The sequence below is a fragment of the Pseudophryne corroboree genome, chromosome 1 (assembly GCF_028390025.1).
Source record: "Pseudophryne corroboree isolate aPseCor3 chromosome 1, aPseCor3.hap2, whole genome shotgun sequence".
NCBI lineage: Eukaryota > Metazoa > Chordata > Amphibia > Anura > Myobatrachidae > Pseudophryne > Pseudophryne corroboree.
The window spans coordinates 454,282,834-454,303,188 of record NC_086444.1 but is presented as its reverse complement, the minus strand read 5'-3'; the positions used below and the strand labels follow the sequence as shown (position 1 = coordinate 454,303,188).

Here is a 20,355-nt window from a genome sequence, read left to right as displayed (position 1 = left end):
TATTTGCCAGCCAAGGTGTTTTTATTGCTGCTCAGGGCGCCCCCCCCCCCAGCGCCCTGCACCCTCAGTGACCGGAGTGTGAAGTGTGTATGAGGAGCAATGGCGCACAGCTGCAGTGCTGTGCGCTACCTTGGTGAAGACTGATGTCTTCTGCCGCCGATTTTCCGGACCTCTTCTTGCTTCTGGCTCTGTAAGGGGGACGGCGGCGCGGCTCCGGGAACGAACACCAAGGCCAGTTCCATGCGGTCGATCCCTCTGGAGCTAATGGTGTCCAGTAGCCTAAGAAGCCCAAGCTAGCTGCAAGCAGGTAGGTTCGCTTCTTCTCCCCTTAGTCCCTCGATGCAGTGAGCCTGTTGCCAGCAGGTCTCACTGTAAAATAAAAAACCTAAAATAAACTTTCTTTCTAGGAGCTCAGGAGAGCCCCTAGTGTGCATCCAGCTCGGCCGGGCACAGAAATCTAACTGAGGCTTGGAGGGGGGTCATAGTGGGAGGAGCCAGTGCACACCAGGTAGTCTAAAAGCTTTCTTTTAATTGTGCCCAGTCTCCTGCGGAGCCGCTATTCCCCATGGTCCTTTCGGAGTTCCCAGCATCCACTAGGACGTTAGAGAAAATCCTTTTCTCCTAGTCTGTAGAAGATGCTGGGGACTTCGTAAGGACCATGGGGATAAGACGGGCTCCGCAGGAGGCATGGGCACTAAAAAGAACTTCAGATATGGGTGTGCACTGGCTTCTCCCTCTATGCTCCTCTTCCAGCCCTCAGTTAGAGAAACTGTGCCCAGAGGAGACGGACAGTACGAGGAAAGGATTTTTGTTAAACTAAGGGCAAGATTCATAACGGCCCACACCATCCACACCGTATAACATGGATATATACGAACCAGTCAACAGTATGAAACAAAACAGCATCAGCCCGAGACTGATCAAAACTGTAACATAACCCTTATGTAAGCAGAAACTATATACAAGTCTTGCAGAATTTAGTCCGCACTGGGACGGGCGCCCAGCATCCTCTACGGACTAGGAGAAAAAGATTTACCAGTAGGTTTAAAATCTTATTTTCTCTTACGTCCTAGAGGATGCTGGGGACTCCGTAAGGACCATTATACCAAAGCTCCAAAACGGGCGGGAGAGTGCGGATGACTCTGCAGCACCGATTGAGCAAACATGAGGTCCTCATCAGCCAGGGTATCAAACTTGTAGAACTTTGCAAAGGTGTTTGAACCCGACCAAGTCGCCGCTCGGCAAAGCTGCAATGCCGAGACACCTCGGGCAGCCGCCCAAGAAGAGCCCACCTTCCTAGTGGAATGGGCCTTTACAGAATTTGGTAACGGCAATCTAGCCGTAGAATGAGCCTGTTGAATCGTGTTACAGATCCAGCGAGCAATAGTCTGCTTAGAAGCAGGAGCGCCAACCTTGTTGGCTGCATACAGGACAAACAGTGCCTCTGTTTTCCTAACCCGAGCCGTTCTGGCCACATACATTTTCAATGCCCTGACCACATCCAGGGACTCGGAATCCTTCAAGTCCCGCGTAGCCACAGGCACCACAATAGGTTGGTTCATATGAAAAGATGAAACCACCTTGGGCAAAAATTGAGGACGAGTCCGCAACTCCGCTCTATCCACATGGAAAACCAGATAGGGGCTTTTGTGAGATAAAGCCGCCAATTCCGACACTCGCCTTGCCGATGCCAAGGCCAACAACATGACCACTTTCCAAGTGAGATACTTTAATTCCACCGTTTTAAGAGGCTCAAACCAGTGAGACTTAAGGAACCGCAACACCGCTGCTGCTCCCGCCCGTTCGCGGCGTACTGGTGGGGCGGGCACCGAAGGATGTCCCCCCGCCAGTGAGTACATAACACATAAATATAAATATACTGCCCAGGGTGCTCCCCCCCAGCGCCCTGCACCCCGATGGCGTGCGGGAGCGGGGAGAGCGCAGCGCTACTGCTCCCGCCCGTTCGCGGCGTACTGGCGGGGCGGGCACCGAAGGATGTCCCCCCGCCAGTGAATTACACAATATACATATATACATATATACATACTGCCCAGGGCGCTCCCCCCCGATGGTGTGTGTGGGAGCAGGGAGCGCAGCGCTACCGCTGCTGCTCCCCCCTGTGGCACACTGGCGGGGTGAACATACCCAGTGCCCGGGCACCTAAATATGTCCCCCCGCCAGCTCCTAGACCCTCAGCAACATGCCCCCAGGGTGCTCCCCCCCCCCCCCCAGCGCCCTGCACCCTCCAGAGACGTTGGTGTGTGGGAGCCTGGAGCGCAGCACTACCGCTGCTGTTACCTCCGTTACTGAAGTCTTCTGCCGTCACTGAAGTCTTCTTTTCTTCCAATACTCACCCGGCTTCTTTCTTCAGGCTTCTGTGAGGGGATTGACGGCGTGGCTCCGGGAACAAGCAGCTAGGCGCACCAAGTGATCGAACCCTCTGGAGCTAATGGTGTCCAGTAGCCGAGAAGCAGAGCCCTTAAACTAAGAAGAAGTAGGTCCTGCTTCTCTCCCCTCACTCCCACGCTGCAGGGAGCCTGTAGCCAGCAGGTCTGCCTGAAAATAACAAACCTAACATGGGGGTAATTCCAAGTTGATCGCAGCAGGAAATTTTTTAGCAGTTGGGCAAAACCATGTGCACTGCAGGGGGGGCAGATATAACATTTGCAGAGAGAGTTAGATTTGGGTAGGTTATTTTGTTTCTGTGCAGGGTAAATACTGGCCGATTTATTTTTACACTGCAATTTAGATTGCAGATTGAACTCACCACACCCAAATCTAACTCTCTCTGCAAATGTTGTATCTGCCCCCCTGCAGTGCACATGGTTTTGCCCAACTGCTAAAAAATTTCCTGCTGCGATCAACTTGGAATTACCCCCATAAGTCTTTCAGAGAAACTCAGGAGAGCTCCCCTAGTGTGTGACCCATCACTCCTGGGCACAAAGTCTAACGGAGGTCTGGAGGAGGGGCATAGAGGGAGGAGCCAGTTCACACCCAGAAGTCTTTATAGTGTGCCCAGGCTCCTGCGGATCCGTCTATACCCCATGGTCCTTTTGGAATCCCCAGCATCCTCTAGGACGTATGAGAACAGTTGATTTACCTGCAGTAGCTGTGGAAACCAGGTCCGTGAGACCTTCCCCAAACAATTCCTCACCCTTGTAAGGCAAAACCTCCATATGCCTCTTCAAGTCGGCATCACCCGTCCATTGTAGGGTCCATAGGGCTCGTCTAGCAGAAATCGCCATAGCGTTGGCTCTGGAACCCAGTAGGCCAACGTCTCTCTGAGCATCTCTCATATATAGGACAGCATCTTTAATATGACCCAGGGTCAATAAAATGGTTTCCTTATCCAGCGTATCTATATCAGCAGATAAGGTATCTGTCCACGCTGCTACAGCGCTACAAACCCAAGCCGACGCTATCGCCGGTCTGAGTAATGTACCAGTATATGTGTAAATTGACTTCAAGGTAGTCTCCTGCCTGCGATCAGCAGGATCCTTGAGGGTTGCTGTATCTTGAGATGGCAGCGCTACCTTTTTGGATAAGCGTGTCAATGCTTTATCCACCCTTGGGGAGGATTCCCACCGTATCCTGTCCTTAGCCGGGAAAGGATACGCCATAAGAATCCTTTTGGGAATCTGCAGTTTTTCGTCTGGAGATTCCCAAGCCTTTTCAAATAACTCATTCAGCTCATGAGATGGAGGAAAGGTTACCTCAGGTTTCTTTTCCTTATAAATGCGCACCCTCGTGTCAGGGACGGAGGGGTCATCTGTGATATGCAACACCTCTTTTATTGCAATAATCATATAATGAATACTTTTAGCCAATCTTGGCTGCAACTTAGCATCATCATAGTCGACACTGGAGTCAGAATCCATGTCGGTATCCGTGTCTACAACTTGGGATAGTGGGCGCTTTTGAGACCCCGAAGGTCCCTGCGACATAGTGAAAGGCAGTGCTTGACTCCCTGTACATTCCCTGGACTCAGCTTTGTCCAGCCTTTTGTGTAATAAATTCACATTTGCATTTAAAACATTCCACATATCCAACCAGTCAGGTGTCGGCGTTGCCGACAGACACACCACACTCATTTGCTCCACCTCCTCCCTAGAAGAGCCTTCCGCTTCAGACATGCCGACACACGCGTACCGACACCCCACACACTCAGGGAAATCTCTAATCCGGAGACAATTCCCCCACAAGGCCCCTTGGAGAGACAGAGAGAGAGTATGCCAGCACACACCCAGCGCCAAGGACCCTGGAAAAAATTCTCAGAGATATACAGCGCTTTTATATATGTATTCACTGCGCCAAATATGTCCCGTCCCCCCCTTCTTTAAAACCCTCTATCACCATGTTCAGCAGGGAAGAGTCCGGGGAGCCAGCTTCTCAGCGGTGTGCTGTGGAGAAAATGGCGCTGGTTAGTGCTGAGGGAACAAACTCCGCCCCCTCAGCGGCGGGCTTCGGTCCCGCTCGATTTTTTTCAAAAACTGGCGGGGGTACCTATACAAAGCCATCAGCCTAAATATATATATATATATATATATATATATATATATATATATATATAAATAAGAATTTACTTACCGATAATTCTATTTCTCGGAGTCCGTAGTGGATGCTGGGGTTCCTGAAAGGACCATGGGGAATAGCGGCTCCGCAGGAGACAGGGCACAAAAGTAAAGCTTTTACAGGTCAGGTGGTGTGTACTGGCTCCTCCCCCTATGACCCTCCTCCAGACTCCAGTTAGGTACTGTGCCCGGACGAGCGTACACAATAAGGGAGGATTTTGAATCCCGGGTAAGACTCATACCAGCCACACCAATCACACCGTACAACTTGTGATCTAAACCCAGTTAACAGTATGATAACAGAGGAGCCTCTGAAAGATGGCTTCCTAAACAATAACCCGAATTAGTTAACAATAACTATGTACAAGTATTGCAGATAATCCGCACTTGGGATGGGCGCCCAGCATCCACTACGGACTCCGAGAAATAGAATTATCGGTAAGTAAATTCTTATTTTCTCTATCGTCCTAAGTGGATGCTGGGGTTCCTGAAAGGACCATGGGGATTATACCAAAGCTCCCAAACGGGCGGGAGAGTGCGGATGACTCTGCAGCACCGAATGAGAGAACTCCAGGTCCTCCTTTGCCAGGGTATCAAATTTGTAAAAATTTACAAACGTGTTCTCCCCTGACCACGTAGCTGCTCGGCAGAGTTGTAATGCCGAGACCCCTCGGGCAGCCGCCCAAGATGAGCCCACCTTCCTTGCGGAATGGGCCTTAACAGATTTAGGCTGTGGCAGGCCTGCCACAGAATGTACAAGTTGAATTTTGTTACAAATCCAACGAGCAATCGACTGCTTAGAAGCAGGTGCACCCAACTTGTTGGGTGCATACAGTATAAACAGCGAGTCAGATTTTCTGACTCCAGCCGTCCTTTAAATGTATATTTTTTTAAGGCTCTGACAACGTCCAACAACTTGGAGTCCTTCAAGTCGTCTGTAGCCGCAGGCACTACAAGAGGCTGGTTCAGGTGAAACGCTGATACCACCTTAGGGAGAAAATGCGGACGCGTCCGCAGCTCTGCCCTATGTCGAATGGAAAATTAAATAAGGGCTTTTATAAGACAAAGCCGCCAGTTCAGATACTCTCCCGGCCGAAGCCAGGGCCAGTAACATAGTCACTTTCCATGTGAGATATTTCAAATCCACATTCTTTAGTGGTTCAAACCAATTGGATTTGAGGAAATCTAAAACTACATTTAGATCCCACGGTGCCACCTTAGGCACCACAGGAGGCTGTATATGCAGTACTCCTTTGATAAAAATCTGGACCTCAGGGACTGAGGCCAATTCTTTTTGGAAGAATATTGATAGGGCCGAAATTTGAACCTTAATAGATCCCAATTTGAGACCCATAGACAATCCTGATTGCAGGAAATGTAGGAAAACGACCCAGTTGAAATTCCTCCATCGGAGCACTCCGCTGCTCGCACCACGCAACATATTTTCGCCAAATACGGCGATAATGCTTCGCGGTGACTTCCTTCCTTGCCTTTATCAAGGTAGGAATGACTTCTTCTGGAATGCCTTTTCCTTTTAGGATCTGGCATTCAAACGCCATGCCGTCAAACGCAGCCGCGGTAAGTCTTGAAAAAGACAAGGACCCTGCTGAAGCAGGTCCCTTCTCAGAAGTAGAGGCCACGGATCGTCCGTGACCATCTCTTGAAGTTCCGGGTACCAAGTCCTTCTTGGCCAATCCGGAGCCACTAGTCTTACTCCTCTTTGCCGTATAATCCTCAAAACCTTTGGTATGAGAGGCAGAGGAGGAAACACCTATACCGACTGGTACACCCAATGTGTTACCAGCGCGTCCACAGCTATTTCCTGCGGATCTCTTGACCTGGCGCAATACCTGTCCAGTGTCTTGTTGAGGCGAGACGCCATCATGTCCACCATTGGTTTTACCCAACGGTTTAATAGCATGTGGAAAACTTCTGGATGAAGTCCCCACTCTCCCGGGTGAAGGTCGTGTCTGCTGAGGAAGTCTGCTTCCCAGTTGTCCACGCCCGGGATGAATACTGCTGACAGTGCTATCACGTGATTCTCCGCCCAGCGAAGGATCCTGGCAGCTTCTGCCATTGCCCTCCTGCTTCTTGTGCCGCCCTGTCTGTTTACATGGGCGACTGCCGTGATGTTGTCCGACTGGATCAACACCGGTCTTCCTTGAAGCAGAGGTTTCGCCTGGCTTAGAGCATTGTAGATTGCTCTTAGTTCCAGAATGCTTATGTGAAGAGACTTTTTCAGGCTCGACCACACTCCCTGGAAATTTCTTCCCTGTGTGACTGCTCCCCAGCCTCTCAGGCTGGCATCCGTGGTCACCAGGATCCAATCCTGCATGCCGAATCTGCGGCCCTCCAATAGATGAGCCTCCTGCAACCACCACAGAAGGGATACCCTTGTCCTCGGCGACAGGGTTATCCGCAGGTGCATCTGAAGATGCGACCCTGACCATTTGTCCAACAGATCCCTTTGCATGGAATCTGCCGAAAGGGATTGCTTCGTAAGAAGCTACCATTTTTTCCCAGGACTCTTGTGCATTGATGTACAGACACCTTTCCTGGTTTTAGGAGGTTCCTGACCAGGTCAGATAACTCCTTGGCTTTTTCTTCGGGAAGAAAAACCTTTTTCTGAACTGTGTCCAGAATCATCCCCAGGAACAGCAGACGAGTTGTCGGCATTAATTGGGATTTTGGAATATTCAGAATCCATCCGTGCTGCTTTAGCACCTCTTGAGATAGTGCTAAACCCATCTCTAGCTGTTCTCTGGACCTTGCCCTTATTAGGAGATCGTCCAAGTATGGGATAATTAATACGCCTTTTCTTCGAAGAAGAAATATTATCTCGGCCATTACCTTCGTAAAGACCCGAGATGCCGTGGACAAACCAAACGGCAGCGTCTGAAACTGATAGTGACAGTTTTGTACAACGAACCTGAGGTACCCCTGGTGTGAGGGGTAATTGGAACGTGGAGATACGCATCCTTGATGTCCAAGGATACCATAAAGTCCCCTTCTTCCAGGTTCGCTATCACTGCTCTGAGTGACTCCATCTTGAACTTGAACTTCTTTATGTACAGGTTCAAGGACTTCAGATTTAGAATAGGCCTTACCGAGCCATCCGGCTTCGGTACCACAAAAAGAGTGGAATAATACCCCTTCCCTTGTTGTAGAAGAGGTACCTTGACTATCACCTGCTGAGAATATAGCTTGTGAATGGCTTCCAAAACCGTCTCCCTTTCTGAGGGGGACGTTGGTAAAGCAGACTTCAGGAAACGGCGAGGTGGCTCTGTCTCTAATTTCAACCTGTACCCCTGAGATATTATCTGCAGGATCCAGGGATTTACCTGCGAGTGAGCCCACTGCGCGCTGTAATTCTTGAGACGACCGCCTACCGCCCCCGAGTCCGCTTGCGAAGCCCCAGCGTCATGCTGAGGCTTTTGTAGAAGCCGGGGAGGGCTTCTGTTCCTGGGAAGGAGCTGCCTGTTGCTGTCTCTTCCCTCGTCCTCTGCCTCGTGGCAGATATGAATAGCCCTTTGCTCTCTTATTTTTAAAGGAACGAAAGGGCTGCGGTTGAAAGGTCGGTGCCTTTTTCTGTTGGGGAGTGACTTGAGGTAGAAAGGTGGATTTCCCGGCCGTAGCCGTGGCCACCAAATCCGATAGACCGACCCCAAATAACTCCTCTACGCATCGCCTGTCCACTGTCGTGTCCATAAAGCTCTTCTGGCCGAAATGGACATAGCACTTACCCGTGATGCCAGTGTGCAGATATCTCTCTGTGCATCACGCATATAAAGAAATGCATCCTTTATTTGTTCTAACGACAGTAAAATATTGTCCCTGTCCAGGGTATCAATATTTTCGATCAGGGACTCTGACCAAACTACCCCAGCACTGCACATCCAGGCAGTCGCAATATCTGGTCGTAGTATAACACCTGCATGTGTGTATATACCTTTTTGGATATTTTCCATCCTCATATCTGATGGATCTTTAAGTGCGGCCGTCTCAGGAGAGGGTAACGCCACTTGTTTTGATAAGCGTGTTAGCGCTTTGTCCACCCTAGGAGGTGTTTCCCAGCGCTCCCTAACCTCTGGCGGGAAAGGGTATAAAGCCAATAACTTCTTTGAAATTAGCAGTTTTTTTATCGGGGCACCCCACGCTTCATCACACACGTCATTTAATTCTTCTGATTCGGTAAAAACTACTGGTAGTTTTTTCACACCCCACATAATACCCTGTTTAGTGGTACCTGTAGTATCAGCTAAATGTAACATCTCCTTTATTGCCAAAATCATATAACGTGTGGCCCTACTGGAAAATACGGTTAATTCGTCACCTTCACCACCGGAATCAGTGCCTGTGTCTGGGTCTGTGTCGACCGACTGAGGCAAGGGGCGTTTTACAGCCCCTGACGGTATTTGAGGCGCCTGGACAGGCACTAATTGAGTGTCCGGCCGCCTCATGTCGGCAAACGACTGCTTAAGCGAGTTGACGCTATCCCGTAATTCCACAAATAAAGGCATCCATTCTGGTGTCGACCCCCTAGGAGGTGACATCCTCATATTTGGCAATTGCTCCGCCTCCACACCAATAACGTCCTCATACATGTCGACACACACGTACCGACACACAGCAGACACACAGGGAATGCTCTATACGAAGACAGGACCCACTAGCCCTTTGGGGAGACAGAGGGAGAGTCTGCCAGCACACACCAAAAAGCGCTATATATGACAGGGATAGCCTTATGATTAAGTGCTCCCTTATAGCTGCTTTTATATTAATATATTGCCATTTATTTTGCCCCCCCTCTCTGTTATACCCTGTTTCTGTAGTGCAGTGCAGGGGAGAGACCTGGGAGCCTTCCTGACCAGCGGAGCTGTGACAGAAAATGGCGCCGTGTGCTGAGGAGATAGGCCCCGCCCCTTTTTCGGCGGGCTCGTCTCCCGCTATTTAGTACATTTAGGCAGGGGTAAATATCTCCATATAGCCTCTGGGGCTATATGTGAGGTATTTTTAGCCTTTTTAAAGGTTTTCATTTGCCTCCCAGGGCGCCCCCCCCCAGCGCCCTGCACCCTCAGTGACTGCCGTGTGAAGTGTGCTGAGAGGAAAATGGCGCACAGCTGCAGTGCTGTGCGCTACCTTAAGAAGACTGCAGGAGTCTTCAGCCGCCGATTCTGGACCTCTTCTTGCTTCAGCATCTGTGAGGGGGCCGGCGGCGTGGCTCCGGTGACCATCCAGGCTGTACCTGTGATCGTCCCTCTGGAGCTTCATGTCCAGTAGCCAAGAAGCCAATCCATCCTGCACGCAGGTGAGTTCACTTCTTCTCCCCTCTGTCCCTCGTTGCAGTGATCCTGTTGCCAGCAGGAATCACTGTAAAATAAAAAACCTAAGCTAAACTCTCTAAGCAGCTCTTTATGAGAGCCACCTAGAATTGCACCCTTCTCGGCCGGGCACAAAAATCTAACTGGAGTCTGGAGGAGGGTCATAGGGGGAGGAGCCAGTACACACCACCTGACCTGTAAAAGCTTTACTTTTGTGCCCTGTCTCCTGCGGAGCCGCTATTCCCCATGGTCCTTTCAGGAACCCCAGCATCCACTTAGGACGATAGAGAAATATATATACTTGTGCCAGTCCTAGAGGTGTAAAATTGCTGCCCAGGGCACCCGCCCTGCGCCCTGCACCCATCAGTGCCTGCAGTTTGTTGTTGTGCGCGTTACCTCTGTGAAGATCTGAAGTCTTCTGCCGCCTCTGAAGTCTTCTATCTTCTTATACTCACCCGGCTTCTATCTTCCGGCTCTGTGAGGAGGACGGCGGCGCGGCTCCGGGACAAACTGCAAGGAGAGACCTGCGTTCCGACTCCCTCAGGAGCTAATGGTGTCCAGTAGCCTAAGAAACAGAGCCTAGCATTTAAGTAGGTCTGCTTCTCTCCCCTCAGTCCCACGATGCAGGGAGTCTGTTGCCAGCAGGCTCCCTGAAAATAAAAAACCTAACAAAATACTTTCTTTCAGGGAAACTCAGGAGAGCTCCCTGTAGTGCACCCAGTCCCCTCTGGGCACAGTATCAAACTGAGGTTTGGAAGAGGGGCATAGAGGGAGGAGCCAGTGAACACCCATATCTGAAGTTCTTTTTAGTGCCCATGTCTCCTGCGGAGCCCGTCTATTCCCCATGGTCCTTACGGAGTCCCCAGCATCCTCTAGAACGTAAGATAGATATATATATATATACATACATACACACATTTATATATATATATATATATATATATATATACACACACACACACACACACACACACACACAACTCTAATAAACTTTTCACAAGACAAAAGATATTCTCAAGAACACACACACACACACACACACACACACACACACACACACACACACTCTGTAATGTAAAAATGTTGTTTAAATAAAGCAGCTGATTGGGCAAACTGCAATAACTGTCAATCACAGTACTACCTTTAATTGCTGCTTGAGTCCTGAACACCCTGCAAACGCTCCAGGATGTTGAGTATAGAAAACATAGATTCTATACACAGTACATGTCTGTACCCACTCACCAACCTCTTTAAAACATCAATCTCACCACCATCTAGTCTATTATCTTAACAGATATGCTGCCCCTCACACAAAATAAAAAAAAATCTTGAACTTCAACAATATTCTTATAGCCTACCATATTAATGTTAACAAAGAAACATTTGGTTTTTTTCAAGGTATAGCTGGTTTAAATTACTGTGTGGTATATCTTTATTGTGCTGCCAAGTTAATTTATTATTCAAGGTGTTTTCAAATGAATAATGATAGACTAAATAGGTGATTGTTAGACTAGCAATTTTAAATGCCATGTAGAGAAACAATCTCCTTAAACTAAGCAATACTTCAATTTGCACCTTGTAAATAGGGTACTCAGGATTTTTTTCTTTACAGCAATTAATCCATTAAATTATTCAAATAACATTGCACAAAATCTCTGTTAACGGATTAACCTAATGACATTCAGAAGAGTGAAAATTGTACATATAGCCATATCCTCAACAATTCACAAATTACAGGTACATTAAACTTTAATTGAATACTTACTCAGAGCAACGATATGTGTATTAGGGCTGGATGACTCATAGTTAGGGTTATTCTGGTTGAAATTTGGTATATCAGTGTTGCTTGTGTCACTTCCAATCCCAGAATCCTCTGGAGAAATGGAGCTGGTGACCTCTGAAATGTCATCTTCCTGAAAGAGAATAATATTCAACCACAAAAACAAAAGAAAAAAACAAAATGATGATGAACTATGAACATTAATGAAAGGTTACCAATTTGATCTGAGACTTCCTTTCTACTTGATCTACTTCATCAGATGAGCTGCTCCTTGAATCTGCAGTGCCTTTCCTCTTCCGACCTGTTCTCTCAATAGGTGCAATCACTGGAGTAAGGTTGGACAAAAAAAATTACTAAATTCTCATGAGTCTGTGTGCTTATTTCATAGGTTCTAAGCTTGAGGACATTTGGGTCTGAGAACCTTTGGACCTCAGAAAACAAGCTTATTAAAGCTCTGAGCACTAGTAGATAATTTGAATACTATGTATGTCCCACCTTGTTAAATATTCCTGTATAGCGAGTACAGTAAGAGAGAAGATTGGATTTTTTACTCACAGAAAAATCTCTTTCTCTGAGTCCACCTGGGGGACACTGTGCACTGACTGATGGGTTAGTGTGGGTATGGAGTTTGGCACAGACCTATAAAAAACTAAGGTGTCTATTTACTAAGCCTTGAATGGAGATAAAGTGGACGGAGATAAAGTACCAGCCAATCAGCTCTTGTCACAGGCTGGGTTTGAAAAATGTCAGTTAGGAGCTGGTTGGCTGGTACTTTATCTCTGTGCACTTTATCTCTATCTAAGGCTTAGTAAATAGACCCCTGACTCCTCCCCCCACTAACCCCTCCCATCTACAGAGCCTCCGCAGAACAACCTCAGTTAACATTTAGCAAAGCTGAGAGAGAACAGAAGAACAAAGAACAAATAAACCAGACAAAATAAAGGGAGCGATAGCAGGGTCCCCCAGATGGACTCAGAGAAAGAGATTTTACGGTGAGTAAAAAATCCAATCTACTCTGTCATCCATCTGGGGGACGCTGCACACTGACTGATGTCATATCCCAAAGCAACCTAAGAGGGAGGGGGTTCAGTTGGAAAAGCCACCCATAAAATTTGACATACCAAAAGTATGTAAACGATAAAATTTGGTATTCACGGACGAACAGGTCACCGCTCTACACAGCTGCTTAACAGAGATAGCCTTGCAAACAGCCCAACAGCCCTAGTGGAATGAGCCCGCAGAGGGTCAGGAACAGCAGAAGACACATAAGCTTGATGGATAGCGGATGTAACCCAACGAGCCTCAGTGTTCTTACGGGCCGGCCAACCTCGCTTGAGCGCATCAATGAGAACCAATAAAGAATCCATACGGCGAATGAACTCCGTACGGGACAAGTAAATGCACAAAGCTCGGACAACGTCTAGTAAGGCCAGGTGCCAATCCTCCCCGGACAATGAGTCGCTGCGAACGCAGGCAGCACAATGTCCTGATTTAGATGGAACGCATATACAAGTTTCAGAAGAAAAGAGGACATTGTACGTAAAACCACTCTGTCATCATGGAAAACTAACAAGGGTGGTCTACAGGAAAGAGCTGCCAACTCAGAAACACACAAAGCTGAAGCAATGGCCAAAAAAAAAGACCACCTTAAGAGCCCTTAGGACCAAATTTAAGTCCCAAGGAGGGACAAGAGGTACGTATGGAGGCTGAATCCTCAGAATTCCTTGTAGAAAGGTCTGAACCTCCGGAAGAATAGCCAACTTATTCTGAAACCGTACAGACAAGGCGTAAAGGAGACGGAGGCCCTTAATCAGACCATCCTGAAGGAAAGAAAAGGTGTGACAAGCCAAAATCACCTGGCGGAACCCCACGCTTCTCACACCATGTAATATGATAGATAGATATATATATATTATCCAAAACAGGGCCCCGGCACTCAGGTCTTACGTGTCACCTTGCTCGGGTGCTTCCCATCAGTCCAATTCCTGCTGTATATAATCCATATATTGGGCGGCACTCAGAGACTTTCACACGCTGGTTAAACAGTGAACAAGCCCCGCAGGGCTGCTTTAATGTGACGTTTTGGGGTACAAAGGTCTGAGGAAGGGGATCTTTGTACCCCGAAACGTCACATTAAAGCAGCCCTGCGGGGCTTGTTCACTGTTTAACCAGCGTGTGAAAGTCTCTGAGTGCCGCCCAATATATGGATTATATATATATATATATATATATATATATATATATATCTATATATACACACACACATATACACGCATATATATACATATATACACACACATATATATATATATATATATACATACACACACACACATACATACATACATACATACGCCACACCCTGTGATATATACTGGAACTCACAGGTTTTCTAGCATGGAGCATAGTCTTCACAACAGATCGCAATTAACCCTTTGCTCTTAAGATGCGGGACTCAAGAACCATGGCGTCAAAGCCAGATGAGGTAAATCGTGGTAGCGATAAGGTCATTGAATAAGAAGGTCTGGACGCAGCTGTAGATGGTAAGGCTCCGCAGTCACCATGCTGCGAAGAAGAGTGTACCACTGGTGCAGAGGGCGATCTGACACTACGAGAATAACTGCTAGACCCTTTTGCCAAATACGCTGAAGCAGGTGTGGAATGAGAGGAATCAGTGGAAACATATCCTCCAAGGAGCAGTCACGGTGTCTACTAGAAGTGCTTGAGGATCCATGGATCGAGACCCATACTGAAGAAGTTTCTTGTTGAGACGAGACACCATGAGGTCGATGTCATAATTGCCCCAAAGAGACACCAGGGATAGATAGAGATATATATACACATACATACACACACACACACATCCTGGTGAAACTCCCACTCTCCCAGTTGAACAATGTGGCGACTGAGGAAATCCGCTTCCCAGTTTTCCGCCCCCAAAATATGTACTGCAGAGATGGCTGGAACCCAACGTTCCGCCCAATTGAGGATATGGGAGACTTCTCTCATGGCTCTCCAGCTTGTTGATGTAGGCTACTGCTGTTGCAATGTCTGACTGAGTGCGCACAGGATGGTACTGGACGAGATTCTGCACTTGAAGTAGCGCATACCATGTCGCTCTCAATTCCAGAATGTTGATCTGAAGAGCAGACTCCTGGCTGTCCCACAGATTCTGGAAATGGTGAGACTGAATTACTGCACCCTAACCTGTGAGGCTGGCATCTGTGGTGACAATCATCCAGGACCAAATGGTGAAGGGATCACCTCTGGTCAGATTGGAGACCTGAAGCCACCAAAGGAGAAACTGACGGGTCTGAACCGACAGGCGGAATAACTGTCTGCCTAGATGTGGCCCCGTTCGTGCCCAACATTCCAGGATCTGAGCGTGAATAAGTCTAGCATGAAACCTGGAGTATAGCACTGCTTCAAATGCTGCCACCATGTTGCCCAACACATCATGCACCCGAGAATTGAGACCAGTAGTAACAGAGATCGGATCCCGGACCGTAGATTCTGAACCTTGTCCTGGTACAGAAAAATCATCTGGCACATGGTGTCGAAAAATAGACCTAGAAACATCATCCTCTGAGAAGCAAGAAGGGAAGATTTGGGGAAATTCACTATCCACTCAAAGGACTAAAGTGTGTCCACCGTGAGTTGCAAGTGCTGGTGGAGAAGTGATGCTGAGGAAGCTATCAGCAATAGATTGACTATGTAAGGGGTAATGTTGATTCCCTGACATTTTAGCACAGCAACCATGTGAGCCTTGATCTTTGTGAATACCTGAGGAGCCGTGGAAAGGCCGAATGGAAGAGTCTGAAACTGAAAATGCCAAGGGCTTACAAACCTTAGAAGATGACCCTTGCAGTACAGAGAGTACCTGGGTCCATGCTACTCTTTGGAAGTTTGGAATCACACTTCAAACAGGCAAAGTAAACAACAAAGCCCGCTTTCCCTTTAGCAGATTTGTCTGGCTTACTGGCCATGGTAGGAATAAATGGGAAAAAGGAAACAGACAGTAGAAAACAGAAGTTCCCTTTAACAGTGACACAGTCTTGCTGATTAAGGTATGAACACTGTATATCTGCTATGCAAAGAAACAAAAGAGAGAAAAAGGCTGATGCAGAATCCAGATCTAACCTTATAATACTTGCTGTGTTGATTCCCGCCTGTGTAATGATCAGAGTGAGCCAGCAACTGCCTGGAATGTCCCCAGTGTGCTGCGCACAGTGTCCCCAGTCTGTTACAGCTCAGCTTTGCTAGGGAAAATGGTGCCTGCCTCCCACACAGAATTTAGTAGGTGGAACTAATAAGTGCAGTGACAGCGGGAAAATGCGCTGCGGGAAGGGGTTCTGTGGAAATATTCCCTTATGCTGAAGCACTACTGCGGCATTATAAAACTAAGGGCACAGCAGGATGTGTGAGCGGCAGGCAGGGGAGAAGGTGACGGCGCTACACCCCCACAGCTATCTAGAAAGACCTTACCTGCGCCCGGACTAACAGTGGAGCAGCCCTGAGACAGTGGACCGCTGACTCCGGCCCCTGGTTCGCACGCTGCTCCCACCCACCAAGTGTACCCACCTGTAGCCTGGAACCAGGGGACCTGTGCTGACAACTGCACACAGAGGGAGAGTACGTAGCAAATAGGAGGTCACAGCCCAACGCTTCCTAGGTAGGTTGCGACTGTCCTACCTGACCCAGTGCCTCCTCGGTGCTGTGTCCGGCGGATCAGTCCCAGTGACCTACGCGGTATGGTGACTCCCCAGGGGCTGACCATAGTGAGAACCACGGCTCATAGCAGCCCCTATTCTAACTAACCTCACTCTGAATATGTTTGTCGCCTGTATAGAAAGACTAAGCATAGAAGAAAACCAAAGAAAAAGAAAAAGAAACTTAACTGATAACTATCTGGGGTGAAAAAAAAAAAAAACTGTGCCTGCACTCCAAGTCACAAAACTTAAACTGAGGTTGTTCTGAGGAGAGACTGTAGATGGGAGGGGTTAGAGGGGGGAGGAGTTACTTTTTTTATAGGTTCTGTGCCAAACTCCATACCCACACAATCTAACCCATCAGTCATTGTGCAGCGATGGATGATAGCGATAATCTCATTATTTGGTGGAGGCACACCCAAAAGCAGAAATTAATGATTTATAGAGGTGGAGAGAGACCCTTCAAAAACTGTGTGCAAGTGAACCTATAAGAATTTATGCTGTTTTGAAGGCAATGGGACTGCCTTTGACATTGCTGTCCCCATATGTTTTGGGCTTTTATTTATTTTTATAATGTTTGCAGTGACATGTTTTGCCCATTTTGTCTGGTTTCTGTCAATAGTATGGAAACTTATGTTCCAGAGATATGGATACACTCTACCAGAACAATAAGAGGAGACATCTCCATACGGACAATATCAGTAAAAAACAAAGAATGGCACTAAAAGTGATAAAAGGGTGGAACAATGGGGGTCATTCCGAGTTGTTCGCTCGGTAAAAATCTTCGCATCGCAGCGATTTTCCGCTTAATGCGCATGCGCAATGTCCGCACTGCGACTGCGCCAAGTAAATTTGCTATGCAGTTAGGATTTTTACTCACGGCTTTTTCATCGTTCTGGCGATCGTAATGTGATTGACAGGAAATGGGTGTTACTGGGCGGAAACAGGCCGTTTTATGGGAGTGTGGGAAAAACGCTACCGTTTCCGGAAAAAACGCAGGAGTGGCCGGAGAAACGGAGGAGTGTCTGGGCGTACGCTGGGTGTGTTTGTGACGTCAAACCAGGAACGACAAGCAGTGAAATGATCGCAGATGCCGAGTAAGTCTGGAGCTACTCAGAAACTGCTACGAGGTGTGTAATCGCAATATTGCGAATACATCGTTCGCAATTTTAAGATGCTAAGATTCACTCCCAGTAGGCGGCGGCTTAGCATGAGCAAATCTGCTAAAATCCGCTTGCGAGCGAACAACTCGGAATGACCCCCAATGTCATTACAGCCGTAAGATAAAGGAAGTAATATAGTGATCTGGCCGATTGACAAATATCTCAAAGAGGCACACAGGCATCTAGGAGTATATATTAATCCAACCAATAACTTTTCCATTGTACACAGGAAACGAATTGACAATGCCCTTAAAAATGGGAACAATTACCAAACAAGAACACACGTTCAAGGTGAAAATGTTCTATATGTTAACTGTACCACTGTTTGTCAGAGTCTGTGTTTGAACCTTAGGGGCGTATGCAATTAGTTCCGATTACATTTCTAAGCTAATGAATTCGCCCCACTCGTATTCATTTAGGGCCGTTTTCGGCAGTTTTGAAGGCATTTTCGCGAATGCCTTTCCACCTTCCTTTATTAAGTGAAAAGGAATTTGCGAAAAATGCTGAAAAATCTGCGAAAATGGGCCGCACTTTCGACGGAAAACAAGTGGATTCGCTGATCCACGTGTTTTCCGCCCCGTCACGTTTTTCGCCTAGGCGACAATATTGCATAGGGCGAATCTCCATTCGTCCTAAAAATAGTGAAAAGCTCAGTTTTTTCACCTAGGCGAAAAAACAGCCAATTGCATACGCCCCTTAGTCTTTTTAAGAATTTTAGCTTTGATGCAAGCTCTCACCTTGCTCTTCTGGCGGAACAATCCTATAAACCTTGAAAGGTTCACAAATATCTAATCTGGACTTCTCTGGGCGCTCCTGGAATTCTGGACTCTTGTTCAGAGCACAACGAAGCCTCGTCTTCCATGCAGCTGCATCCACCTTTTCTCCATTTTTGTATTTGTTCTTGTACACAGCCCATGCCTAGTTATAAAGCAAAAATATATAGACTCAAAACACTATACAATATCACATATTCATACCATGTCAATATTAAAGCTGCACCTCCATGTCCAGTTTAATGAAGCTTCTCCTTATTCTAGTTTGAGGCACATGGCTGCACCATACAACTGTTTTAAACACAGAATAATAATAATAATAATAATAATAATAAACTATTCTTCAAACAGTGTTATTTGCACATTTTTAAAAATTACCTCAGTATTAACAGACTACAGAACAACAAGAACCTCACAACAGACACTAAATAAAATAAATATATTTAAATATTGTTTATAGCAGTTTAATTATAAGCTGCAATAAACACTCAAAACATGCTTGTGAAGACGTACAAACTCCCCACCCTATACATGGATGTGGAACAAGGTAATTTTTCTGACAAGAGTGTGCGCTACTTTCATTAACCCCAGTTAAAAACTACCAGAATAATTTTGCAATAAATTTTCTGTTTGAAAAAGCTGCCACATATAGGAGCGAAATGGGTTAGAGAATTTTTGCTGCTGCTACTTAGCTTGTTATTACTGAAAGCTGCCACTGCTAAGGAGGTATTCAACTATCCACTGCTGATTATTGAGGGGTCCCAGCCCGCCTGCAGGAGAAAACCAGTCCGCGTGTTTGGAGCTGCAGCCACACACCGACACTGGGACTCAGGTGGAATCAGAACTGGAACATACCTAGCCACTGTCGTGGCGTGCCTGGGGATCAAATGAGGGGGTCGGCGCTACCTACTACTATATAGTGGTGAGAGAAAGAGCAGTCTCGGATTATGCGTACTATATACTTATACGAATATACATTCATGTTGCAGTGGTGCCACTATATATATCTGTTTCAGGAGGAAAAAAAAATCAATTATCACCTACAATGGGCCCATTATAAATACCTGTGATCCTCAAAACAGGTTATATATTATTGAAAAAGGACACCCCACATTTGCCATCAAAATTGTGCAAAGTATATTAGTAGTATGTTTTTTATGTATGTGTTTTTATTCATGTGATACTCTTGATTATATACATGTGATATTTTCAGAAGAAATATATTACCAGTTTTAAAGAAAAATTATTTTTATTGATAGAAAATTAAAAAAGCAAATTTATTGCAAACCTCATCTGGTGGTTTTTGGTACATATCAGACTGGGGTTAATAAAATTAATGCACACTCTTGTAAAAAAAAAAAAAAAAAGACTACAGGACAAGGTGCTAAGTATTTGGGCTGGTTTTTTTTTTAATAAACATAGTAACATAGTAATTGAGGTTGAATACCCATTGTGTTCAACCTGTATTAAGTTGAGTTGATTATTGTCTGTTGTTTGTCTGTGACCCCTCCCCCTTCCAGCACCTGATATATAATTACCTCCAGGTATGATTGAGCAGCTTCCAAATTGTTTGTCTGCTTGTGTGCATGAGGCATTGAATGGGAGCAGCATTTGGAAGGCATGCTGTTCCTTGTAGTGCCAATGGGAGATCCTGGGGGTGGCTCCCGGGTAAGTTAGCTCTCTCTCTGGAAGTGTTTTAGTAATAGCCTTTATCATGAGGCGTACTGTGACAAATTACATGGCCCTATGTGGGCACTGCTATCAAGTAGAGTTAGGACTGCTGTATCAGAGAAGCCGTGAAGTGGCCAGCAGCTAAACATGTGTTTGCAAATATTTGTGACAAATTCTCTGAATTTTATTACCAGATAGATTCAGGGATGGTTACAGGTAATTTTCAGTGTGCGGAAGGGAATTTGGGGGTGGGGATTTGCACCCCCCTTCCTCTTTGTCTGTTGTTTGATTATAATGTACCTGCTGAAGTAATGTTTTCTGACTAGTTAACAACTATAAATCATGTTACACCCGGATTATCAATGTC

General features: G+C 46.6%; 1 protein-coding gene across 1 annotated transcript in view; it reads right to left on the bottom strand.

Annotated features, from left to right (window-relative positions):
• The window catches only part of IRF9 (interferon regulatory factor 9), a 99,597-nt gene that overhangs the window by 48,960 nt on the left and 30,282 nt on the right, over window positions 1-20,355 (bottom strand). The window contains exons 3-5 of the mRNA XM_063913645.1: window positions 18,282-18,462; window positions 11,888-11,997; window positions 11,658-11,805 (exon numbers count right to left, since the gene is read on the bottom strand). Coding sequence (XP_063769715.1) covers window positions 11,658-11,805; window positions 11,888-11,997; window positions 18,282-18,462 — 439 coding nt within the window. The remainder of the gene's footprint in view (window positions 1-11,657; window positions 11,806-11,887; window positions 11,998-18,281; window positions 18,463-20,355) is intronic.